Source organism: Rissa tridactyla, chromosome 6, assembly GCF_028500815.1.
Source record: "Rissa tridactyla isolate bRisTri1 chromosome 6, bRisTri1.patW.cur.20221130, whole genome shotgun sequence".
In the NCBI taxonomy this organism is placed as follows: domain Eukaryota; kingdom Metazoa; phylum Chordata; class Aves; order Charadriiformes; family Laridae; genus Rissa; species Rissa tridactyla.
Genome location: NC_071471.1, coordinates 31533641 through 31561566, shown reverse-complemented (window position 1 = coordinate 31561566; position 27926 = coordinate 31533641). Strand labels below are relative to the sequence as shown.

At 45.2% G+C, this 27926-nt stretch overlaps 2 protein-coding genes across 14 annotated transcripts in view; one reads left to right on the top strand and one right to left on the bottom strand.

Annotated features, from left to right (window-relative positions):
• MED12L (mediator complex subunit 12L) overlaps positions 1-27926 on the bottom strand; it is a 195811-nt gene that overhangs the window by 66443 nt on the left and 101442 nt on the right. The window lies entirely within an intron of this gene.
• Positions 11799-13909, top strand: GPR87 (G protein-coupled receptor 87). Its single transcript, XM_054205136.1, has 2 exons — positions 11799-11832; positions 12873-13909. Exons 1-2 carry the CDS (start codon positions 11799-11801, stop codon positions 13907-13909), a joined length of 1071 nt encoding a protein of 356 aa, XP_054061111.1.

Here is a 27926-nt window from a genome sequence, read left to right as displayed (position 1 = left end):
AAGCACCAGCCGCCGGTTCCTCCACCTTCCCCGCGGAGGGTTGCCTTTCCCAGCTCAGCCCTGCTGTCTCACCCTCGGCTCCCCTCCCTAGCTGTCGGGGCCCCCCCGGGGCAGGGCGGGAGCAGGGAGACCAGCTCGCCCAGCACCTGCACCCCGCAGCCCGTCGTGCGCTAGCACGCACCGTGCCGGGTGCTGGAGCACCAGAGCTCCCAGGGCTTGGGGGCATCGGGAGATGCCAGGCCACATGGATCCTGGCAGCACGGCTGAGCCAGGAAGACACCTGGGGGCGACCGGACAGGGAAAGCGCACCAGGAGGAAGGTGGCAAGTCACAGTCTGGAGTTTGTCTGACACCAGAGCAGCCCTTTGGAGGCTAGATGCTCCTTCTCAACAGGGAAGCCTACTCCACTCGCTGCACATAGCCCAAGATGAGATATATCCAGGATCAACCGAAGACGGAAGCTCCTTCTCTTTTCAGGACAAGTCTCCTCCTTGTCTCCACAAAGCAAAGTTCAGAAGGACCTCCTGTTTGACCAAGTGAGCACTACGAAAAGCCAGTCAAGACACCTGCAGTAAGACTGTAGCATTAAATGTGAAGTGCAATACTTATTAAAAGTGTGGAACTAAGTGAAAACAAGCCTGACATAAACCTAGAGGTACAGATCCACCAAACTGCTGTCACCTACCAGGGCTCCATAGGAAACCAGGCTACAAGAGACACTAACCCCAGTGCTGCGAAGAAAGCACTAGAGGAAGTCAGTGATATTAATTCCTACATTTCAGGAGTGTTAACCCTTCACAACATAAAAAGTTACAGCACCTTCTTAAAAAACCCAAACAAACAAACAAAAAAAAACAAAACAAAAAAAATCCTCACACCCTCAATTATCACAAGTAGGTTTCCACACCTGACCAACACTGAACCTTACATGAGATACTACAATAACCGCTACTTCTTGTTTTTCCTTGGGAAAATGTCAGTCACATATCAAAGTGACAACTGCTGATGAGCAGTACAAATCGGGCTTCTATCACCTTCACTTCAGCAGCAGCTTCTGCCACTGTCCAAGGAACAGCCAAGAGCTGGCGAAGCAACTGGGCCAGAGGCAGAGCAGCAGCTCCCCGCAGCCCGCACCCTGAAACCCCACCCCGGATCTGCTGTCCGTCCGTCCGTCCATCCCTGAGAACGGCAGAGTGGGGACTCTCCAAGCTGCTTGTGAAAAATTGGGGCTGCACCAGGCTGAACTTCTCCCAACCATACCCCAAAATCCCCCTGTCCTTTTCCTTCCTCTTTGAAATAGTTGCTGCAAGTAGCTAACGTGGTTAATTGTGTCGCAGCAATAGATACTGAAGCACACAAAAAAAAAAACCAGCCGTCAACAGCAGATGATTTTTTTTGTCCTTTTGCAATGTGAATTAGAATTGCATATAAAAAAAATCAATCGAATTGTTTCAATGCAAAGTAAAACACCTAAAAAGCGAGACTGGAATTACTTAAAAGCTTAAACGGTACTGTTTACATGCACATACCAGTAATATATTTTTCCCCACGCGATATTTTTTCACAGTATCCCCTGTAGCATTTGAGAGACGTGACAGATGAACAATAGCCACAACTACAATAGATGAGGTGTAATGCGATCAATCACATGCCTCCTTTTTTTTTTTTCCCCTTTGTGACCCAGACATCTCGACTGTTTCCAAAGTTTCACTACGAGCTTTTTAACTTATTGTTCTTCATTGCACAATACCAATCATCAAACCTAAAAGCTAATATTTTCAGCAAAACGCTCTAACACATCTAGCCTGACACCCAGGAGAGTCTTCGCCTTGCCGGCATGCTCAGAGGGGAGGCTCTGGGGAGGTCTCTGGGCTCCAGAGGGACCCGGGGAGCGGCTGCGTGGCACCGGGCTCTGCAGCAGCGCCAAGCGGAGCAGCCGGCTGCCGGCTCGCCTGGACAGAAGCCAGCTCCTCTGGAAGGAGCTCAAGACCACCCAAGCACCACATGCTGAAACTTAATACCCAGTTTTTGCTTTTTGTCCCAACTATTGTGTTTATAAAACTTTTTACACTTAAAAGACTAGGACATCAGGATTAACAAAGCACACTAGATGAGTACGGAACAGCCTATGGAACTGAAGGGTGATTATTTGACATGCTGCTCGTTGTGCCAAGAATGGAGCCCACAAAACCAGAAGCAGAACAGACAGGCTGGGAGAGAAGCTTGTGAGGACACTGAAAGAGAGAAAAGTTGAAGTTATTCTGGAGAAATACATGTAGATGTGAACCTGCTTCTGGCCTCCCCTTTGGAAGGGAAGACTAGAAATATGACCTAGTGAGAGATTAAAACCATGTCTTCCAAGCAGCAAAAGAACTGCAATCCAGTGGGATGGAACAGGGACAAAGTTTGCAAAGGACACCAAACTGGGTAATACCCTGGAGGGTCGTGCTGCCATCCAGAAGGACCTCAACAGGCTGGAAAAGTGGGCCAACAGGAACCTCATGCAGTTCATCAAGGAGAAGTACAAAGTCCTGCCCCTGGGGAGGGACAGCCCCCTGCACCAGGACATGCTGGGGCACCGGCTGGAAAGCAGCTCTGCAAGGAAAGACCTGGTGGACAAGCTGAACGTGAGCCATCAGCCTGCCCTTGCAGCAAAGGAGCCCAGCAGCCTCCCAGGCTGCATTAGGCAAAGCAGGCCAGCAGGTCAAGGGAGGGATTCCTCCTCCCAGCTCAGCACTGCGAGGCCTCACCTGCAGTGCTGGGTCCAACTCTTGGCTCCCCAGCACAAGAGAGACATGGACATACTGGAGCCCAGCACAGGGCCCCAAAGACGACTAATGTACTAGAGCAAGTGATGGACCGGGGGGGCTGAGAGATCTGGGGCTGTTCAGCCAGGAAAAGAGGCAGCTCAGGAGGATCTTATGAACGCGTACAAATAGCTGCAGGGAGGGTGCAAAGCGGACGGAGACAGGCTCCTGTCAGTGGTGCCCAGGGACAGGACAGGAGGCAGCGGGCACACGCTGACACACAGGAGGCTCTACCTGAACACAGAGCAGGGGGTTGTTGGTAGCAGTGTTTTGGGTTTGTGGTTTGTTTTGTTCGGGTTTTTTTTTTTTTTTTTTCATTACTGTGAGGGTATTCAAGCCCTGGAACAAGTTTCCCAGAGAGGTTGTGGAGTCTCCATCCTTGGAGATGCTCACCCCCTGACCGAACATGGTCCTGGGCAGCCACCTGCAGCCAATGATGCTCTGAGCAGGGAGTTGAAGCCGATGAGCAACTGCAAAAGACAGTGTCAGGAAGGAGTTGACAAGACTGCAGGTGGAGGCTAACCAGGCAGCAGCGAGCAGGCGGTGGTGCTGGGGGAGAGACCAGGAGCACGCTGCTCAGAACTTCAGGACTGCCACCTACACCTAACTCTGCTGAAGTGTTGCACCTTGCATGGCATATTCTTAACGGGGGTTCAAAGAAAGCAACTCTATAGGGTTACGATACACCTTCCACTATCAGTAGGTTTTGTGCAACCAGAAACAACCATCAGCAAGATCTTCTAGAAAGAAGCAAAGGAAATATTCCAGAGTTAATCCTTTCCTCCCATCTAACTAGAGGCCGCCATACTGAAAAAACATTAATTAGCCCAACTCTGCCAACAATTATGTTGTGCTTGCTTTTTTTTTTTTTTTAAAATGGGGAAAAAAAAGCAAGCAATTGCAACACAGCTCCTCGTCCACCAACAATGGCCATTTACCTGCTGCCCAATGGGATACCATTTCTGTTGGCAGTTCTCTCCTAACTCTTCATGTAAAAGCAGTTGCAGCCTAAAGCAGATGTACGTTAGCACTTCACTTTGAACTACACTGCTTTGGAAATGGCAGTGGAAGTGTTGGCCAATTCTACAGCAAAGACGAGGTGTACAGGCAATTGCTGCAGTCAGCCTGCACAAAGCAAGGCACAATGCACAAGACCAGGGCCCACAATAAATGCGTGACAGTAGTTTCTCCTTTTTGGTCATGAAAAATGCACGTGCTTGTCATTAATGCAACAGAGGACTGGAAAGCAATGCTTCAATATCACTTAGGAACGATAATGCATATTCAAGAGGAAGTAGAATTCGTGCATCTTCAGGTTCTGCAAATAAGTTTAAAAAGTAAACAGTCTTACAATAATGATTAGCAACATTTACTAGATTTTGTAACCTCTGCATAGAAAATCTGATTCAAAACAAGTAACCTTAATTAAGTAATATTAATCCATGAACTTTTAATGAGGGACAGTTCAAAAGACAGAAAAAAGGGAGAACTTGATAGTTCAGGCAGCATGCCAAAAAGGTCTCATGTCAGAGCTATCCCACATAAGGGAAAAAAAGGGTTGATACTCATTCACTTGAAACGAGAATAAAATCAATGGTTACATTTGGACACAATATTCCAAAAGTGACTTTGAGAAAATTAGGTATGTTCGAATTTTTATTTTATTTTTTAAGCGAGGAAATAGTGTTATCCTAAGGGCATATTCCCCCTGAATTGAGAATTTTGCATATTAAAAAATATTATTTAATGCTTAATGCTACACCCAGTTACAGGTGCAAACTGAATGTGAGATTTCAGGCAATACCTGCAGTAAAGCATGGGTGGAGACTGATGTAGAAGGCGTAAATGAGCACATTTAGTTGGTTCCTCAGATGCAAGGTAAATCTGGCACAGGCACTGGAAATATGCATGGTACTTTTAGCTGTCATATACAAAGGACCAAGAAAGGCTAAACCCCAAGTTTCAGTAAGGGACTGCATGCGGGAAGCTCTACAGTTTACAGGAATGGTGTACGAATAATTTTTCTCAGAGACACCTCTTGGGCAAAACGACGGTGAGGAAGGAAGTCTCCGTTAGCAGCGTGTCTCAATGCGGATGTGGAGGGACTGCTGCTCCCACGTGCCTACCGACACAGATGGCGGCTCGGTGTCCGGCAGAGGCTTCCACGGGGATATACGGTCCCTAACCACTGGCGTCGTGTGCCTGCTATTGAAGACAAATGGATGGGATAAGGCAGGGACAGGATAGGATCCCAGAGACAAAAGAAGCTGCTCCACCAGCTGAAGGCAGATGGAAGCAGGTTGCAGGGCAGTTTGCCCAGGGCCGGGATGCTCTGCTGTTCAGAGACGTGTGAGAGAAAAGTCAGGATGGAATTGAGAGGGAAGTTCAAGGAGGAACCTGAAAACCAAGGGGTTTTTTTACTAGATACTGAAGCAGACGACAAACTTTCTGAGCACAGGCAGTGGTTCCTGTTTCTGGATACGACTAAGCAGACAAGCACCGTAAGCCACAGCTGAAGACAGTTATACCCTAGTTCTTATTTTTCAGACTCTCTGCAATTAAGCATGGCAGCATCACTGCGTTACAGGGAACTGGCACATACTGTTTGCACGCCCCTCCACCACCACTCTCCCATGAAGGCAGGTACCGGGAGCTGAGGGCACAAAGCCCCACGGAGGGCTATTTTCACCCTCTCCCCAGCCACCTCACGTTGAAGCAGTTCCCAGTTTGAAGCAGCCAACGCGTGCCAGCTGGCTGAGTCAGACATGCAGGGTGGTGGACACCACCGTTTAGCTCAGCCAGCCTTTGGCAGGCATGCAGGAGCAGGCACTCGGGGACTCTACCAATGATGCAGAGCATGGCTGAGGCGGGGGCACCTCTGGAGCCCCCAGCCCACCCCAGGCAGGGCCAGCGACACCAGGCTGAGGGACCGTGCCTAGCCTGGAGTATCTCCCAGGATGGAGATCCACAGCCTACATGACCAACCGGCATCTGTGTTCGACGACCTGCGCAGTAAAAAAAAGCATTTTGTTGTGCTCAGACATAATTTCCTGAGCCTCAGTTTTTGCCCACTGCCTCCTGCCCGGTCATCTGACGTGGGCTCCCCCCACGAGGAACCCAGGCTGTTGAGTCCCTGAGCCTGCCCTGGGCCAGGCTGAACCACCACAGCTCTCCCAGCCCCTTCACAGACAAAAGACGCGATGCTTGGTACACGATTACATCTGAGCACAAGTGGCTGTGGTCCTGCAGCGCACAGGAGTCTCTGAGTAACACAAACCCTGGCGTTCGGCTAGTTCTTGTCACCGCTTGCACTGCTGCCAACAGCATGGCATCTCTTGGCACAACTGGGACAGAAGCACAGTTTCAAGGATGGGGATGCGACAGCTAGCAAAACGCAAAAAATAAGAAAGTGCGCAAACCACAAGAGAGTAAGAGGCGCATACTCACTCACTGTAGGTATGAATTCCAACAGGAATATCAAGTTATTCCACTATGCATTAGCAGTACATTAACATATGCTCTTACCAAAAGGGAAATGGACAATTTTTAACAGAGCCTTCCAAGGAAGGAAAAGGTGGTAGTGTCCTAGTTATTGGGATTGGGCTTTCTTTCAGTGATCAAGGAAAAACACTAAGGAAGATAAACAGACGCAAGCAGGGAAAACCAGAACATTAAGGCTTGCTCAGTTGATGCCGCGTAGGAGTGGACTGAAATAAAGAAGAGAGCAGGAACACAGGCTCCACTTATCTGCTTGCGGAAGCTTTATGCACACATACACTTACAGCCTACACCAATGCTTTTTCCCCAAAAAATCTTCACAAATAACTCAGTGATTTGGTTCTGATGGGCAACAAAAAAGAAGATAGTTGCAGCCAGCCAATAGCAAATTTAATAAACTGGCTCACATTTCTGTTGTTTACATTAACTCTGTCATTCACCAAACTTTATGGTGATGAATGCAGATTGACTGGCAAGAAGCCACGCATCAAAAAGTCATGTGCTCAAATAAGAAAACATCACTTAAAACTCTGCAGCCCTATGACCTAGAATATCTAGTCTAGATCACAAAGAGAATTTTCTAATTTTTAAAAAGTTGTAAATAAGATGAAGAAAGAGCAATTAGATTTGAAGATACAGAATTTCTTTAAACAGTGAGGCAACTTAAAGCCTTAGTCATTAGAAAAACTATACAGTCATTCCCTACCCATATGACACTGAAGTCTGCCATGCAGCCTATTATTTAATTTCTCATCCGAGGTTCTATCAGTCATGCATATAAACCAGTCTATCAACATTAGCAGTAAAAGATTACCTCATCTGTGAAACAGTATGTACTTACATTTAATGCAGTTGACAGCCTTTAGGGGAATGACAGGAAAAAAAATAAAGAACAAACCACCCAACAACCAACCAAGTGCATAAGCTACAAGAAATAAAAAGTCTTCTGCTTTAAAAAGCTACTTAAATAAAGGAGCAGCTTCTAGTGCATCTTCAAAACCATCCAAGCAGAATATATCTATATGGAAGAATGAGACAGCTGGTTAAAATGAAATTGGTCAGAAGAAAAGGCTCTGGAGAACTGGACAAGGAGTGGAAAACCAACTTTTCGCAGCACAGAAATACCACACTCAAGTAAAAAAGCCACCGTCAGAGCACATAGTCAGTGAACAATTATAAAAAAAATATCTTAAAATGCTCTTAAAAGAGAAGGCAGTCTTCATCTCCCATTCCAAGAGAACCCATGGAAAAGGGTGAATTCTCCATATGTGATAACTTTCTTCCTGCTCTGCAACACAGTGGTCTTTATCTGAAAAAATTAAGCTTCTGGAGTACAAGGACACAGCAGATTTGACTCAAATGAGCCTTGCTCACCCACCCTAGCACGTAAATAATGAAACTACACTACTCCAAGTGCTCTGTCTACCACAGCACCCCTTAGCCTGACAGACTTAGGTAGGAAACCACAGAAACACCTTTGGACTGGTGATTCTAAGCAGGATCACCCCTGTGTATCCCAAAATTTTGTCACATGACCAGCTCTGTGCAGCATCATGCCTGCACTTCTCTGCAGCTCTGCACAAACCTGTTTGTTTAAGACTTTAAAGCTTCAAACTACAGCAGCATAAGGGAAAGTCTTTAGCACATAATTAGGGCAGCCTCTGGTAGGTGTTGTCTCTAACCTCCACCCCATGCATGCACCAAAGCCTCTCTGCTGAGCTCAGCTGTGCCAGCGAGGCAGGATATAGAACACTGCTCATGCAGTTTAGCTGTCACAGTTTACATCTGTGGAGAGCTTGCTGCTTTGTTTTTCCAACCCATACGTTGGTGTGATATTTTTGGAACGTTTTAACATTAAAACCATCAGGAATAAGATGACACAGATATCCATTCAGAGGCTTGACCCTAACTGGTCTGCAGGAACACCAAGCAAGCTCCCAGTATGGCTTCCAGGTGACCTGGATTTCCCTGGGCAATTAGAGTGTGGTCACATCTTCACTGGCCAGGAAGATGCATGTGGCAGGGATCCCTCACAGTCAGTACTCTGGGCAGGAATCAGCAAGCTCTTATGGGATTTGGTAAAAGCAAGCAGCTCTGACTTGAAAAGCATAAGAGATGGGATGCTGCTGCTCCTGTCACCCGTGCAGCACGTTCCCGTGCTGCGTCTGGAAGGGACAACAGAGCCCAAGATCCGAGCAGGCAGGCTGCTTCAGCCAGCAGGGGTTTAGCATAGACTGGGGTGATCAGCAGGCTGCACCTGAGCGGATGAGTTGCAGGGCAAGCACAGGAGCAGTGCTGATACTATCAAACCCCGTGAGGCACAAGTGAGCCCATCAGAGGCTGGGACTGTAACACATTCCCCAGGGTGGTAAGAAGCATGCCTGTCCAGGGAGAGCCTTCTGTCACAGTGGTTTACCCACTTCTGGTCCAGGCGATTGCAGTCCATCCTCTGCAGTAGTTTTCAGCTACAAAATGATGGGCTAAATCCCAAGACTCAGACTAACAGCCCAATGGATTCAAGTAACAGTACCCAAGAAACAAGACACTGCCCACAAGGAGGAAGAAAACTGGATTTTGATCCACATCCACAGTCAATAGGGGCTTGAGAGTCAAGGATGTTGTGGACGGCCCATCTCTGCTGACAGTAAAGCACAGGATACAGATGGGAACGCAAACACTGCAAGCTAGAGGGAGAGGCCAGAGAAAGCTAGGCAGAGATCCCCTACAGAAAGGGCTTCTCTCACCAGTATCAGAAAACATCCCATCAGTTTTCTGATGTAAAACAAGAGACAGAACCTCTGGAGAGCGTGGGGGCTGTCTGTACATGAAGAGGTATTCACAGATAACCTGGTGTTAGATTTTTAAGGTCTCTTAGTGACAACATCCAGCTAAAAGGATGGATGCAGAGGTAGAAAAAGGAAGGAGCCTTTTTTGACAGGATTAAGAGCAAATCCCTTTGGGACCTAGAGTAACTGACAGTACAAGAGAAGTCCATTTAGCACACATCTGTTCCCCAGCTCCATCGAACCCTGCAGTGTTTCCCAGGGTTAGAGCATGAGAACACGGGAGTCAGCAGTCGCATTGCCTCCGATCTCAGGCAACACAATCGATGCTTTACTCGCTCCTCTGGGCTGAGGGTCTGGGACAGCACTTGGCTGAAGAGCCTGAGAGCAGGGAGCTTTCCAGGGACCAGGGCCAGGAATTACGCAGACTTAAAAGGAACTCTGAAAAGCAGGGAAATAAGCATCTTATTTGCATAAGAAGACAGATATGCATCTTTTCATAAAATCACATACTCTTTTGATCTCGGTGCCTCCTGGGCAAAAAAGGATAGCTGCAAATTATAAACAACAACAAAAAAAAGCAATAGGTTACTGCTTCTCAGACCAAGAGAAAACAAATATCTAAAACTCCCTGACAATCTCATTATAGACCCCAGTTATTATCAGAGCAAACAACGCCAGACAAGAAGCCAAATTAATAAAAAGCTTAAAATATCAGAATTAAAATTTTTACTGATGCTTTAAAATAGAATGATTTGCTTTACTGCCATCTAGTGACAATTCAACGCAGTTCATAACTGTGATAATCCCATAGAACAAATTTAGATCTCCAATAGGGCTTCAGTAATTTTATCATCTCTTCATTCCCATATGAGAGCAGTCAAGTCAGGTCTAGTGTAATTGCTGAGACCTGAACTACTTTGCTAGTTTTCCTATCAAAACTTGTAAACAAAGTGAAGCGTAGAAAAATTAATGCATTTGCATACTGCAAGAGTAAAGCAATAATCTGTCATGAAGCGTTATGAATCGGTATTGTCAAAATTTCTCTGAACAATGTCAAAACACTATAATACCATCGGAGCATAAATTAGATCCTGCAGTTTTTCAATATTCCCTGTAGGCTGGCTTCTGAAGCACTTCATTCAAAACCATGAGAAAGGAACAGGAACTTTCAGTTTCCACCCCAATTTGCTGGATACCTTATGAAGTTATACACACATATCTCATACTTTCATATGAAACTTTTTCACTTCAAGAAGTGAGAGATGATAAACTTTAAAAAAAAAAAAGTCATCCACCACTGAAATGCCCAAGATCGAAAATAAAGAAACACGATGTCCAAGCAAGAGATGTTGGAATAAGGCCAAGGACCTTTACCCAAGGCGTAAGAAACCAGCGGTGGCAGCAGATCATAATGAAGGCAAGGCCATTAAACCAGCATGTTCTGGCTGTTAGGAGGCAAACTTCACCTACTGCAGTAACTGAGATGGTATGTTTGCAAAAACTTGTACACTAACCTATTTTTAAAGCTGAGAAGGGTAGTCTAGAAGTACCTGCCTGGAGACTATCAAATCCAGTATCAATTTAAGAAAAGAACATTCTTGGACAGGCTGCAAGAGGCTCACTAGTCACAGTCCAGGTTTTTGCAAAGCTTTAGTCGAAATTTTTTTAAAGAAGTGAAAAGAAGGAAGACAAGTTTTTAAAAGTTGAAATCCATCATATTTTTACAGAGGTTAGCAAACTTGAAGTTTGCTGGCACAAAAAAACCTCGCAAGAACATGCAGCTAAGGGCAACAAAAATGCCGGCTACACACTGGCACTGACTCTTGTGAAGCACAGAGGGGACAGAAAGCATGTTAGAGCTGATCCCAGCACAGCCGTTTGCCACCTACCTGGTACAGATGTAAGGAGGACCTGAGGAAGTGAGAGCCCAGAAAATGTTAGATGAGGCATTTCGGTGGTGACATGAACCCAACCACCATGAAACAAGCTCTTCTTAAATTTTATTTGTAAAAGAGCACACAATATTTGTCGATGGCATTCAAGGAAGATTATCTTAACTGCAGCAGATACAGAGAAGGGCTGATATCTTCAAGTCTTACAGGAATATGAGCAGGGTTTGGGCTTGCTTCACCACAGTAAGTGAAGTCTTAGTAGAGTAAAAAACATACACAGAGGGGTAAGTATCAGAGATGGAGACGGGTTCTTTAAATGAAAGGCACTGGTACAAAAATACACGAGACTGAAAGTGGCCACAGAGACATTCAAGCTGAAAATTAGAATAATATTGCTAAATATTACAGCAATAAGGGCCCAGCATAGCTTTGTTAGTGAGTTGGAGAAAGGGAAATAGTTTTAAGAGTGAAATTGATAGGCTTACAAAAACTAATGTGGCAGGATGGCCTGCAACGATGCAGCGGATGCCCAGCTGTAAGTCAAGATGTGGCAATGAAGACCTTGATAGCAGAAGAGCTGTGCAGTATCCAGAGAGCAGCCTGTTCATTGGGAATTCTGGAGGATGCTCATTTCACAAAGCTCCTCTCCATATTGGGGAGAAGAAGGTGGCATCTTCTGTTTTGCTTTGGGTTTAATTCCAATTTATTTTTCCCCAGAAGGTAATGCTGGCACAGCCCACGCCACATCCTGGATCTACAGTTGCCAGTGGGACTCCTGAAAAGCACTTCAGCTGAAAACCTACAGCAATGCAAACGATGGGGTACAATTTGTCCTATGGAAAACTGCCAGGTAAAATAATCTTGGAAATTTAAGAGATTGAGAAGTGTTTATTGTATTACTATCAGTTCCCACCAACATTTTAAAGATGTAAGTCATTTCAGAAAAGGCTGTCTAAATACTGCCCAGTGCTGCCCCCGTGGGTGTCAGTCCTGGTTTACCACATCAGCCAAGTTCAGAGTATAAACAATATGAAATAAAACGTGCTACAGTTTTATGAAAGAATTTATAAGTCTGAAGTTTTTTTCACAAACATTTACACATAAAATCTTAAAATCCCCAGAGGCTGTGATTTTAAAATACACTTAAGCTCAGTTTTAGAGTTTTAATACGTCCAAAGAGTCTCTCCAGAGTCCTATCTCTTGATAAACGGATCACCTCAGCTCAAAAAAGCTGCATTCTGTCAAGACAGTCGAGAGACGACACCCTGTAAATTCATCAATAGTTCATTCCCAACATGCTGGTACACAGCTGCATTTGCCCCTACACAAGATCAGGATTGGGCACTGCAGACCTCAGCCCGCAACGTGGGGAGCACCCAGCTCCGCTTGATTCACTGTCTCTCTCTACAGAGAATTTCCAGGCTATTTATTGTCTTCAAATACTGCAAAAATGTTTGCTTGCACACCCCCCCGCAGCTGCGCTGCTGCCCATGGCCATGCAGCGCTGACCCCACCGAGCCGGGCTGCCCGGGGGCAGCAGCTTGGGCAGCAGCAAGGGCAGGCAGGGAGCTCCTGAGCAGCACGGGAATCTCAGGGATATACACACACTCACACACCACTTTTTTTTTTTTTTCCCTGTCAAACTATTTGCAGAATATATTTCAGCGACAACCACAGACGACGTGCTCAGAGGCTAGCGAGCCACAGGCACACTTGTTTTGACACATGCAATACTGTTATAAACTCAGGTTTTCGAGGCCGGTTAATCCCAGAAGCCTCCAGAATTTCCCAGAGATAGGACATTTTCTAGAGGACAGTTCTAAAATGTTCCCATTTGTAAAACACTAGAACCATACACTTTAAACTTGTTGTTTTCCCTTATTCCCACAGATGATCGTCTGAGCCAAGACAACAGCACCTCACCCAACTCCACAGCAGGCTTACTGGGGAACTCCACACACAACGAATTCACCACCATCGTCTTGCCTGTGCTTTACCTCATCATTTTCCTGGCAAGCATCTTGCTGAACGGCCTAGCAGTGTGGATTTTTTTCCACATCAGAAATAAAACGAGTTTTATATTTTACCTCAAAAACATCGTGGTTGCAGACCTTCTCATGACACTGACATTCCCATTCAAGATAATCCAGGACTCACAGCTGGGACCGTGGCACTTCAACTCTTTCCTGTGCCGATACACCACGGTTCTGTTCTACGCAAACATGTACACCACAATTGTGTTCCTCGGACTCATCAGCATCGACCGCTACCTGAAAGTAGTGAAGCCTTTTGGAGACTCCAGGATGTACAGCATCACCTTCACCAAGATCTTATCTGCCTGCGTTTGGGTTGTAATGGCTTTCCTGGCGTTACCCAACCTGATCCTTACCAACGGCTACCCGACAAAGAAAAACATAGACGACTGCATAAAGCTGAAGTCTCCCTTGGGAGTCCAGTGGCACACAGCTGTCATTTACATCAACACCTGCATGTTTGTAGTGGTGCTGATAGTACTGATAGGATGCTATATCGCGATATCCAGGTACATTTATAAATCGAGCAAACAATTTATTAGCTCATCAAGTAGAAAGCGAAAGCATAATCAAAGTATAAGGGTTGTTGTGGCTGTATTTTTCACTTGCTTTCTGCCATATCATTTGTGCAGAATACCCTTTACTTTTAGCCATCTAGATAAAATTCTAGACGACTCTGCACATAAAATCTTATATTACTGTAAGGAAATGACACTGTTCCTGTCTGCATGTAATGTCTGTCTGGATCCAATAATTTACTTTTTCATGTGTAGATCATTCTCACGAAGGCTGTTCAGAAAATCAAATATGAGAACCAGGAGTGAGAGTATTAGATCACTTCAGAGCGTTAGAAGATCAGAAGTGCGCATATACCATGAATACACTGATGTCTGAAGTCACCCGCACAGAGACTTTTGCTAATTTGTGAGAATGCTTGTATATCATGTAAATAAAACATATCTTTGAATATCTGACCATGGAAGTTCATTAAGGAATGTGGAGAGATGTACAGCTTTTCTGTTTCAGCTTACTAACATCCATCGCAAAATTCAAAAGCTTAAATCCACACAGGGATCAGGTTCACTTCAGAGAGGTTTTGGGGGTTGTTTTGGTTGGTTAGTTGGTTTTTTTGAAGGCCAACAGAAGCTAAGGATGCCTCAAGCTCAGAAGGAAACCTGGAGCTCCAGGAGGCTCCAGTTGAGATGGACAAGCTCTGGCCTCGGAGTGGGATGCAACATGACGAGTCAACACCCCCGGGGTCCAGCAGATGGCCACTGAAGGGCCTGCTGCAGGTGAAGGAGAGGGGAGGAGGTGGCACCCACCCCTGCAGAGACCCCTCGGTGCACCTGCAGGCAGGCGCCTGCCGGGACAGGGCAGCCGTGGGGCTCAGTCTGCGGACACGGCGCTTTGCTGCCAGCCGACAGCCTCTTGGCTTTTCCTCTCGGATGTTTGTGGTGCTGGCAGCACCATCTCATCCACAGATCAATCCTACCAAAATGCTTCCCACCCCTTCCATAATATCAAACATAAAAAATTCAAACACAACCCTAGCTGTCTCTTCTCAAAAAAACAAAGAGAAAAAAAAAGAAAAAAGAAAAAAAGGAAAAACAACCACCAAAAAAAAAAAGACTGTTAAAACAGCTTTTAATTCCCATAAATCTCATGCTAAGTGAAGACACAACAAAAAATGTCCCTTGACAGACTCACATGTGACAAGACTGGGCAATCAACACCAAGCTGAAAGTTCCATTTCCCAGCACTTTCTGTGCCTGCTTAATATAACAGGAATAAGACTTAAAGCATTAGGATTTTTTTGTTCATAATTATTTACATTTCACTGCTTTCAACTCTTGTAAATAATGATAGTGTGCGATAAGCAGGTGAAATTATTTTTGGAGAGCGGTTCAGGCAATACCTTCAGGGTATTATTGTGCACTGTGGTACACGCAATGAGAGCAGAGGAAATATGAAAGGAGAGCATCCAAAATGAAGGCGAGAAGAAAGAAATAATAAAAGACCAACACAGCAGCTGCTGCATGAGAAAGTGTTGACTAACAACTACATTATTTAAAAGAAGAAAACAAGTCCTGGAGAGTACCCACCAGAGCTAATATTTACTGGGACACCTCAGGTCATTTCAGTGAGATTCTGGCAGGCTTCGCACCACGCAAGCAGTCGACAGCACTCCAGATTTGTTTATAACAAGGGCAGAAGAAAGCAAAACCACTTGTCACAACCGCTTGTGCAAACATTCCCGAGCTGATTTTGCACCAGCTCGTCCTGGAGGAGCTGGGGAGGCAGCCAAGCTGGCCAGAGCACCCACGCCAACAGGGCGGCGAGAGCCACAATAGGGCCCAAGGCTGCTCCAACAGCTCCTCCACTCCAGGAGGTGGTGTGGGGACCTCTCAGGGTAAGGCAGAGGCAGAAAGAGAAGTTCCTCCTCCTTTGATGGCATCCATCTCCCACCGAGTGGCGTAGGCGCGTACCCCGGGTACCTCCATGCTTCTCAGGAAGCTCAGAGTGGCCCAGCTGTGGCCCAGCCAAGGAGCTCCCCAAGGATGGGGAGAAGGGTTTGCAGAGGGGCAGGGAACCATCCATCCCCCAGGAGCGTGAATTCAGCCACCTTTAACCATCAGAGACCACCCTGAATTCAGAGGGGTTCAAGAACACGTGGGCACCTCGTGAGCACAGCACGGGCAGCCCTGGACCAACACCTCCTCCCTCGATCTGCAGCCACCCAAACATCCTCAGCGCACCCGCAGAAAGCAGCAGGGAGGATATATTTGGCCACTCAAGGCTACAAGAATGCGTTTGTATTTAATCCTGTAAACAGAACAATGTTTACGTGAATCCTTTTGTCCTGTACTTCACCAGGAATTAAATCAGATTTGTTTATAGAGTAAAAGCTGCTCATACAAAAAACAAACAGCCAACTTTAAAAATGTAGACTGTAAGGAGCTGGTGCGTGTTTTGAGCAATTAATTTTTATACATATCTTATGCAACGTAGTGCAATTGAACAAACAGAAGATGGCAATAGTCTGTCATCAAGTGCCTTATTCATATATGGACTTTCCTTTTACTATAGAAAAACACGGTTTGACAAGAAAATCCTGAAAATGCAGCATTCAAATAACAAGATAAAATACTGCACGAGAACACCTTTAATGAAGTTTCCTTTTTAATTTTTTTTTTTTTTTTAAACACTGCTAGTTTAGTTTTAGATTCTGTTTTATGCATAATGAAAAAGTTGAAGTCTAAGTGTTATAATATCTGGATTACATATTTGTATTAATGCATATAAGAAAACTACTTACATTGTTCAGGGGAGATTGTTTCTGGAAAGGAAGACAGGATACTTTGGACACTTATCCCACTTTAAATAAAAATATTTTAAATGGCTAAAATACCACAGAATGAAATATGTTTTCCAATCAGCTCTGTAGAAAACTATGTTCACGTACAACATCAAAGACTAGTTCTGGGATCAAATTTGCCATTTTGTACTCTTAGGGGTCTGTGCACATACAAAACCATATTAAGAAAACCTTTTTGGGGACTGGGTTGTATAGTTCAAATTCTCGCAGGCACCAAATTAAACGCAACAGCGTACCAGGGTGGTTTTGTGAAACGGTAATCTTTAGGACTGGAAGATCAGTTATGTACACACAGACATTAATAACCAAAGACTCTCTTACTAGGTCTTATATGGCTAAAGAAAGCCAAGACTGAGTGCTTCTGGTCTCCCTTTTACGATGCAAGTAACAGTAAATCACGGAAGGGTTTATGGTTTGTTAAACTGTGCTCAGTAATTACCGTGTTAAATTGACACACACACCCCAAAGCTCCCGGTCTCTTGCAACACCCAGAGGAACGAGCAGGTACACACAGCTCGTCGTTCCCACTAAGGGAGACTGCTACACAAAGTCTTCCAATAACAAGATAATTCATTTATGAGGCTGCAACTTTTTCCCAGCCCACTTTGTGCCCTCCCCTCCACGTGCACATCACCCCGCCACAAGGCAAACGCAGGTGGCTCACGCTACTGCACGATCCCTCACATGCTCCGTGGGTTCAGCATGCAAGATAGATGGGTATCATCATATTTTTACTTTCTTATAGCCTTCTCCAGTATTAATCTTTTCAGCTGAATTTTTCTGCGTACTGTAAAGCCTATCTTCATTTACCAGAAAACATCTTTTGCCTTGCAAGAAGGCACGCAGACCCATTACAACCGGTTTTACATCTGCTTAGAGAGAGATGCTAGGCTCTGCAGGCGAACTGTGAATGACTGCATCCCTTACCAGATGGAACTACACTCAAGCCCATCACTAGTGGATAGGCTATTTGCAGAATAACTATGCTACAGATGAAGATGGCTCTTCCCATCTTTGTTGCCCACTACTGCTCAGAAACCATCACCACTTGCACCGTTGGAACTGGTGCTCATGAGCCTGCTGGCCTTAAGACTGCTCGACCACAGCCAGGCTATGTGTTTCCACCAGGCTCCCTGATGCCTGGTTTCATCCAGGTTCTTCCATTCTCAGCAGTGCTCCAGCTCCTCCTCACCATAGACAACAGATAGCTGACCGTGCCCCGCAGGCTTCGCTGAGCTAACTCCTATCAGAAGCAGATCACAGAACAAGCACACACCTCCCAAGATTAAATTCAAATATCCTGACTACTAGACAATATTTTAAATATATAGTACAGCTGAGTATTTCTGTATATAATGTATGTACACATACACACACTCTGTAGGATTCATCAAATATATGCAGAGCAAGAAAGCTTGAACCCCTCTCAGAATTGTAACCTTATTCCAGGTGGATGGTGGACTTCCTACCCAACTCCAGCAAAGCCCAAAGAGCTGCTTCAATGGAAGCATCCCTGTTTGTCCACAACCAGGGACACAAAAAGGGCAGGTGAGGAGACTGCAGACCAGCCATACAGGATTCAGGATTCTGCCCTCGCACAATGGTGGAGCCTGCACACCAAATGGTGAAGCTCAGTGATGTCTGAAAACACGACCAGATGGCCACCTACATCTCTTCTAGCATGCTGTATGCTCTCCTTACAGGATGCACATGCACACTTTCCTTTCTCACTACCCACTTCTTTTTTAACTAAAGGCTGCATTTACTTAGGATTTCCTCCTAGGAGAAACAGTATTGCTGTTCTCTAGTAAGAATTTTCTACCAAAAAGCATATTACCCAAATATTACCCAAAGCAACTGCATCCAGGGTGATGCCCTTCAAAGAATGGCCTGAAGATACCCTTTCCAGGGGACCAGAGAGATAAAGCAACCAACAGTTTCTGGAAAGCGTGGTCCCACAAGGGATCAGTGGGGCATCCGTATGAAATCCCACACTGGGAAAGGAAGACGCAGCTGCACTATCCCAGCACAGAGGCCAGCCAGGACGAGTCTCGGAAGCCTGGCGGCTTGGATGCATACGACACTTCATTGCAAAATCACCCCCAAAATACGTTTACTTTATCTCGACAGGATTTATCTGTGGTAATCCTTTATCACTGGTTTATACACACACTAACATATACAACAATTCTTTGAAGATGCTGTTTGTGAAATATTTTCCCAGGGCTAAAAATGAATTATAAAACAATATTCTAGTCCCCAAGTACCAGAGAACTATATTTAATTCGTCTGGATTTGACAGATTTGACATGGAATTTTGTTCCTTAAATGTTCTTCTCGAAAGACAAAGATACAAGAAATTTCACAGGAAAAGTCTCAGGCCCTGATCTATTGCTGTCATTTCAGAGAACCACATCAGGATGGAAGCAGATGTAAATTTTGCTCATGCAGTCTGAGATGCCCATTTTTTATAGGATGCTACACATGAAACACAGTTTTCCAGGTGGAGGCACAGCAGCAGGTCAGACCCAAGAATGCAAGGAGCATACAATTTGTGAAGATTTGTGATTTTTTTTTCCCCTTAGGAAGCCTCACACTACATTGTAATCGAGTAACCCAGCCAGAACTCACCATGCCATGGGGTTATTGTGGAAGAAGTGTTATTTGAATGTGTACTTAGAGACAGCTGCAGACCACTACCTGTGCAAGACTTTTGTCACTACATATATTATGCCATTTACTTTCAAGGTTTCTCGAGCAATAACCTTTACCATGGCTTTCCACCAGTGCAGCTTCTTAGGCATCTTAAAAAAGGAAACTGAAACCTCAAAAGTTCTAAAAATGTATCTTTGTCTTGACACACACCAGAATCTCATGAATTAAGCAATCATAATTGAGTAACTAGCGCAACCGTGACCAGGCTTATTCAGGTATGCATCATCCCCATCCCTCAGCTCTCCCCCCTGGACCCCGTGCCACCCTGTAAGGCAAAGTGTTCACATCGTGAGTGACAGTGGTGCCATCTGAAGGTGGCCGAAGACCTGATGACCATATTTCAGACGGATCCTTGTAAGGCCTCTGAAGGCCATTCAACAATGATGCACAGACGTCTACCCATCATCAAAATAAAACTAGGCAGAAGGCATTTGCTGGCAGCTTTGATAGGGTAAAAACCAAAATCCAGAAGTCCTGCAATACTTTTGTAATTAGCATGCCTTCTGGTGGGATTATTCTACAAAAATATTTATCTTGTTCATCCTGCTTTAATGAATTCACAGAGCTTGGCCACAGATAAAATACAACCTATGTGTTTTCATATTTATTAGGGTTAGAAGCACTGACTACTTCATTAGAAAGTTTTGATGAGGGGGCACAGACCTATACGAAGGTTAGTAGTCAGAGATATTGCATATATATGGCAATGATTTGGTGGCATAAGATCCTTCATTTAGAAAAAACCAAGTCTGAACACACCACCCCCATTCCTGTTATCAAAGGCTTTAGAGTTGCCAGCCCAACTTGCACTTCTGTCATCAGTCACACGAAGAAACAAATCGCCACCACCAGCCCTTTCAGTCATTAGATATACTCTGATACGCCATCAGTTTTCTCTGTCTATGGATCTGTATTCTCCGGTTCTGACACAGAAGTCCATCAGCAGGACCATAAAAAACGTTCCTTTTCATAGGCATTGAGCTCAGACAAAAAGTTCAAATTATTTTCTTAATAAAACAACAGCTCCACCATGAGAAGGGAATTTTGGACTTTAGGGGAAGAAAAAGACTTGTATGGCTAAAACACATTATCAGGTTGTTGTTAAGCCACCAAAAGTATATGATATACAGCGAGGGTCTTCCAGCAATCATGCTCACTGCTTGCTTTCTAACCCTTTGGAAATAGCAGCTGTATCTTTAGATCCTTAAATATTAAATTTGGCTGGCATTTTGGAAAAATATCCATGTTTGCATAACAAAGCAACCCTTCAGTTTGCCCTGCTGTCTAGAGTCATTCCAACGGGGTGAAACTGTACACAGAGCTCAGACATCCTACCCACCCTTTAAGCTTTTAATCCTCTGCCCCGGACAACTGCTTGCTTCTCTCTGAAACATGCAAAAAGTTATCTGTGCTGCAACATTTAATCCATCACAGAACAGCAGCTTACACTCGAAAACACTGCATTTCTCCTTCTTTTGGTACTTGACATACTCATGGAGAGCTGCACACTTCGATCTTTTACTGGAGACAGCATTGTGACGGACATACTTCATTCTAGTTTAACATTTCTAACAAGTTTTAACTAAGAATGACATTTCAAACCAAAAAGTACAACCATGCCATTAGGCAATCCAACAATGACAGAATTTCAAATTAAAGCATGACAAAGTCATTCCTGAAGTTGCTCACCCCGGATCCTGTTACCTTTCAGCATATTACCATTTCATAACAATGGCTACGAAGCTTGAATTGTCCGCTGCATCATGAGACCCGCACAATTTTCAGGGAAACTCCATAGCATCCACACATTTTAGCACTTCATCTGGTGATCAAGATGACTTTGCTTAGAATTGACTTCCTTTTCCAATATACACTGGCTACTCGTGATCTTCAGAACGGAAGACCAGTGACATTTCACTTCTGGTCCCCCCGCAAGTGGCGTTCTGCTTCTGTTGCTCAAAAACTCCACAGTGGCCAGAGCTCACCAAAGCATCTTGGCACAGGAGCAGCACCAAGGCTGTGCCGGAGGACCAGGAGCCCTCCAGTCCATCCACAGAGACGCAGCTGCTCCAAGCACACAAGGTATGTCCTTCCCTAGGGTCAGCTAAATGGGAACAAGCATCCTCTTAACTTGGGCTTGTATCTGCACTGTGTATTGCTTTAAATTAAAATTCTACACCCAGATGAAGTCTTGGTAACTATTTCCATTATAAGCCATTTTTAAGGTATATGTATTAGCTCCGGCTTGTTCACAGGGGCTTACATGTTTCATTTTGTGTCTTCCCCTTTCCTGTTGAAGAAGGCAACAAGCTTTGCAAAAAATAAGTATGTAAACAAGATGCTGGATGTATCAGGGTGATAAAACATTATGGTTCCATGCACAGCCTGGAGCTCAGGATGCCTATGAACCAGTGAGTGCTTTACAGTGAGAGCACCACCAGAGTGGGCACGACTATCTGCCTTCCTTTTTATTATTTTCTTCCTAACTACGATAAAAAAAAAATCAGAGTTAATTAGTATATTGCTTTGAGTTAGTTCAGCCATTTTATGTTCCTATCAGAATATGATCAAGTTTTAAATAATCAAGAGACTAGACTTTGGACAAAAAAACTGCGTTGAGCCTATTAAACATACATGTCTGGTTTACCACTACATCTATATAAAACCACTCACACACAGCCTTTTGATAAACTCCACTGCCAACAGGCTGCTAGAACTGTACCATGGAAACACTCTGTTCAAATTAAGTAACGCACTTGCTAATATGCAAAGTGCTTTGTGTAGTTTGTATTGTGTTTCAAGTACAGTGATAGTCATCAGAAGCCCCAAACAATAAACAGAATGGAAAAATAACACAACAGATAAAAGGGAAGCGAGAGGGAGAAAGGAGATGTCACTAACCAGACTGAACACAGGATGGCTATTTAAAGCCACTGGAACAACTTTGAACGTTTAACGTGAAAAGGCACATTTTGAGGGCTGTTTTTAAGCTTTTCCTCCTTTACCTCAATACATTAAACACACATACAAAATTGTGTTCTTCACTCACTATTAAAGGGTAACACCGTTATCTTTATTTCCTTCCGGCGATAAAGTTAGTTACAGCATTAAACTGCAAGCCTGAGCAGCAGGGTCATGCTGCCCATCCGAAGATCCCACTCAATTTATTTTAAAATAGTTTGCGTTCAACTCCCCAGAAATATTTTGCAAAGCACAGAAAACAACCCTTGACTTTGCAAGAAACTAAATGGCAACTTTCGACTTCAACCTAAAGAGATTTCCCCTCTGGAAATAATGAATTTAAGATTCCGTTCAAAGGCAGGTTGTGTTTAACAACTTTTCTGTACTCTCATTCTGGGGACGCAATTACATTACAGAAGTACAGCCAAACAAAAATTGTTCTAAAAACCTTTCATTAAGCGTCAGTGGGTTTTGCTCTGAAAAACCATGGGACTAGAACAGCAACTAGGGATTAACATGAAGCCCGCCCGTGCAGGGGACAGGCATGAGATGTTCCTTGGAGTATTGGGCTCCAGACTTCACTACGTCACTAAAAAGTCAATCACCCTTCCTAAAACAAACCTGGCCCTCCACCAGTGCAACTGCTGGAGATCAACCACAGCATCAATCTGCTTACATTGATCTTCTGAGTTACTCAGAATGATTTATATGATATTCTACGCTAGCCATAAGTATGATGCTAGTATTGTTTTCTTCAGAGAATGCAAGTCAGTACAAAACTACAGTTTGTTAGACATTCACTCGCCCAACATCAAACCCAGAAGTGCTTATTTCCAGAACTCCATTACACCAGGCTGAAAAAATAAGGACAGGCACCAGTGATTTGCAACGCATGTGTTGTTTGATGTATCTTGACACTCAGCTGAGCAGTAACAGCCAGCTCTGCCATCTGCACATTACACAAGACAGCTTTCTTTTAATGTTACCGGGGTTGATGAGAACAAGATGTTTCACTTTCTGTTTCAAAGCATTATCTGGTTTTGGTAGGGAGGTGGGTGCACGGCAGCAGGGGAAGGGATGGGAAAGGAGATCCAAACAACTATGATCCAAAATAAGTAATATATCTACTTTACAACATCAAAGCCCCATTTCTAGGCAGCACGAGAGCGGCTCATGATATGAGACCCCAGGAAAGGAACTTAGAATCCCTTTTAAGCAAGCTGGTATTTTTCAAGTCAGACTCTCAATTCGAATCAAGCCTTTCAAATAGGGAATAACAAACATGCAACCAAAACCGTCCTACAATTTGCCTCATACCGGAGATCAGCTCCAGCTCTCTGCTTCAGCTCTGCGTGCCCTGGCATCGGTGTGTACTATGGTCACACTCTGTCCATGGGCTTTCATTAGGAGCCGAAAGTGTCTAAAAACACAAGCTCCATCCCACTGACAAATGAACACCTCATGACTGATGACAACATTCATAACCGGACATGACAGCTGCACAAGACCTACTGCTTTAGTACACGCAGGATTGGCAAAGCTTTTAAGCAGTTCCCAATTTCAGCCTCACAGTCTCAGAGCCTGATCTTGCTATGACTGCAGGGATTTCATGTGTACCTATGCTCCTACCTGCCACAAAGCCAGAAACTAACGGTCTGCCACACATAAAAACCAGGAGGCTTCTCCATGAAGAAACACCTTTCTCGGAAAAGTAAGGCGCTTGCCCACGGCACTGGTCATTTCAAGTTTGTGCAGACTCAGAGGCTTCCAGGATCAGTTTATCAGCATGTTAGGGGAGATGGTGAGGAAGATGACGCTGCACTGCTGAGATGACTGCTAGATGTGACATTTCCAGGAAACCTTTGGTTAGTAAAGAACATTAAAGTGCAAACCTAACAAGCAAATCTCCTGATGGCTCAAGATATTTAATGCACAACAACTCGGAGTGCCAACAGATAATTTCATGGACTTTCCAATTGAGACACTGCAGAGCACAGAGTCTGGGTCTGTGGATTCTATGACTCTAAAAAAGGAAGTTTGCAGGCAAAGCATGGAGGAAGTTTACTGTTCTTATTTATAATAAAAGGACAACAGAACCCCATGACTGAAAGTTTCCGTAGCTGTTTACATTGAAAAGGAACAACGATACACAACTATCTACAGAACTCAAACGTGCCTGTTTCCTAATAGTCACTTGGTTATTACCTTGAAGAATGCTTATTCACCAACGGCATCCCAGAGAAGACTGAGATCTCTCTTTCATACTCAGATGAAGACGTAAGCATGATGCATTTCTCCCTCTAACCACAGCAGTGAGACTGCACCAAAAACCAATCCCGTGACAGGACCACGCAGAGGAAAAGGCCAGTCTGTGCTCTGCAGGACCAGGGAGCTCACCTGTGGCAGGTGTACTGCAAGGTCAGCTTAAGCACTCCAGATCACTTGCCTGTGCTCACATCCACCTTAGTTTGCTAGGAGAGGTCTACTTTATAGATCTAAAAATAACAAATTAGTGAGTCATTCAGGGATGGAGCCCTATAATTGGACTGTAAATCAGCTAACCAGCACAAGAAGGAACGTTATGCTTCAGGAAAACATAGAAGAGAAATTGCTCTGCATTGTAGAGAAGATCTAGATCTAGCTCGAGCTTTCTGTAACCAGGAGCAGGGCACGGCTCAGTTTATCTACGTCTGGCCCGGCATGAGCACAGGTGCAGTAAGCCTGAGACACTCTAACACTGGTAATGTAGATCTTGCAGAAGAGACTTCTGTTCTCACACACAAGTAACACTAACGAGCCCCAGACGTGCTGGAACAGAAAAGCCATCTCCAGAAAACCAAGCAAATCTTCTGGCAGGAGTTCCATTTCCACACCACATCACTACCTTCAGGTCCAACACGGTGCACAGCCACCTCTGCTGCTGACAGAACACTCATAGGTGGTTTTGGGCCACTTTGGGCAAACTAGAAAATAAAAAATTTGGGGGTAGAAATAACATGCTAAACAATGGTGCTTCCTCCCCGCTGTGCCTATGAAACAAAAGGCCCCTGCAGCGTAACTGCAGCAGCAGGGACCGACGCAGCATAACACCTTCGACCCCTTGGCAACAAGTCTGTTGTGATAACAGGCTTGCAGTCTCCCTTGGAAATCCTGATGTCTTCTTAGATCCGCATTGTAGCCACCTTCTCAGCTTCTTTTCAAGCAGAAACAAGAGGGTAAAAGCCCTGCTTCTGTTACTGCTGTTCACAGGAGACTGGGGAAAGCAGCCTGTGGGCGGGTGTCTTTGGAAAACAGCCAGGCAGAAGGATGTGGAGAAGAAAGTAGTGAAAAGCTACCCATTATCAGAGAGCGTAGTGCTAGTACAAGGGGTAACAGTTTTAAAGTGAAGGAGAGTAGATTTAGATTAGATATCATGAAGAAGTTTTTCACTATGAGGGCGGTGAGCCCCTGTCCCAGGTTGCCCAGAGAAGCTGTGGCTGCCCCATCCCTGGAGGTGTTCAAGGCCAGGCTGGATGGGGCTTGGAGCAACCTGGTCTAGTGGGAGGTGTCCCTGCCCAGGGCAGGGGGTTGGAACTAGATGATCTTTAAGGCCCCTTCCAACCTAAACTATTCTATGATTCTGCATAGGTAATTAAAGCTGAAAGAAACCTGGAGAAGATGGCTACCAGCCTGGGCTGTGCTCTGGACTTCGCTGCCAGTTTGCTTTGAGGTGTTCAGTCCTCAAATAAGAATCTTAGTTTTGTTGCGTGGCATTTTAATCTACTAGAGCCCAGTCCTTCAGCAACAAGTTTGCCATATTAGCCCATAGGAAAGACTTTCTGTCGCACAAAGGTTGGTAGTCCAAATTGTTGGCTGCAGGCTCAAGTCCTGATTTTCTTATGAATCAGTAAAAATGGTTATTCAGCTCTTTGCTAAATATTCAACCGCTTGAAACAATGGGAATAACTTTTGAATGTTTATGCTATCTTCTCACTGCTCAAATTTTCCCTTTTGCTAGGTCTTTGAATGAAGGTGTCTTTCAACAGAAAGTTTGGGGTCCTGCACATAAAGTGAAAACTGCACTTGGGAGAGATTTAACTGAGGTTGGTGGAAAGTTTTGCTTTGCCAAGAAGTTCCTCTTATCCTTCATTTTATGTTTCTCTTTCAACCTCACTTGTCTTGTCAGACTGCACTTTTCTTACTCTTCTGCAAGGATTTCATCTGGACACAAATGGAACATTGCTTATTTTAATTTTAGGCTTAGATGAGGAAGCTATTGGAAAAAGTTTGTTGTGGGTCACACTCTGAAAGTTGACCTTGGTCCCAAAAGGGATATTGAGGCTTCTGCTGCTGTTTCTGGGGAGAGGAAAAACAAAAAAAAAAAAAAAAAGGTTTTTTTTAGAATGAATTACAAACGCTGTGTCAGAGGGTCAGAGGTTTTTTAAGCACTTGTGATCAGCCAAAGCCTTATCTGACCCATTCCTCTCATCCTTGCTTCAAAAAAATGACAATGTGGTGGATAGAAAGGGATGCGAAGTGTGTCTGACTGGGTGCCTTCCGGGGAGCACCTGAAAAGCTGTGTGTGTTGTCCTGCCTGATCCTCTGCTGGCTGCAGAAGGTCAATCAGAGAGAGGCAAACAGGACAGGTTTGCCCTTGGACAAGCCTCCTCACTCCACAGCCCAGCCCAGAGCAGCCAGCTCCAGTGGGTCTTCCCAGGGAATCAGCCTCGTGGCTGGGAGTGGCCAGGAGATGCACCAAGACGGGCAGCCCCCAACACCGGCGGCTCTCAAGGAGATGGTGGCACTCGCGTCCCAGCACAAGCTGCCACGAACTCATGTCTCATGGCATGAAACTGAGCTCCCAGCTCACAGGCATGATTACTCTGTCATTCAGAACGGGAACAAGAACAGAAACAGAATCCATATTTTCCCAAAACGTGCTTCAGTTAAAAATAATACCCCATGACCAACAGGAGAAGGAACTGGCTTCTCCCGGGTGCCCTGCCTTGCCCAAAACCTTCACCAACACACTGAGCCTCGGTAAGAGAGCGTGTCCCCGCAACAGCAGTTTAACAGTCCCCGCCATCCCCAGCAACCCCCCCACGCCCCATCTGGCAGTGCTCAAAGCAACAGGGCTCCTCCCGACTGCTCACCACCTGTGCCGGCACCAGAGCGGAGCAGGACGATGGTCTCCACCAAGCCTCCCCCAGGAAAGAGGGGTGTAGGCACACGAGGACGCTGGACGTGCACAGGCGTGCGCACACACATGCGGGGAGCAGCTGGCACTGGGGATGACGCAGGGCAGCTCACACTGGGCAGGTGTGCTGGAAGGGTTACGCTCCTGACACAGGTGCAGAACAGGGGGAAAAGAGCAAAGGGACAGGGAAGTGCTCCTCTAAGCCTCCCCCAGACACTGGGGGCATGCTCCTGCCCCTCAAGAAGAGGGTTAAAACCTGCAACCTCTGGCACTCACCACTTCTTCATAAGTTACAAATTTAACCCTCTCTTCTCCTGAGGCAGATGAAGAGCTATGACTCTTCAGGGCAGACAGATTTCCTTCAGTCTGCTTGAAACCAAAGGCTGACGGTATGAGGTGTGACACACAAAGTCCCTGAGACGTGAATCCTAATGCTACAGCCCACCAGCCCATGGGGCAGATGCAGTGCAAGGGGGCCCACAGAAGTGGTGGCAGCAGAGCAGGCTGTTATCAAAGCAGGCTGTTATCAGCAGGAACCCCGCAGGAGCTGCCGCAGCTCGAGGACACTGCTCAAAGAGGAAGGAGCCCAGTGCCAGGCAGCTGAGAGGGGACCAGAGCGTACCCCTGCCTCTGACACACAAGAAAGTAACTGAAACCAAACTTTTACATCACAGCATCTGCCT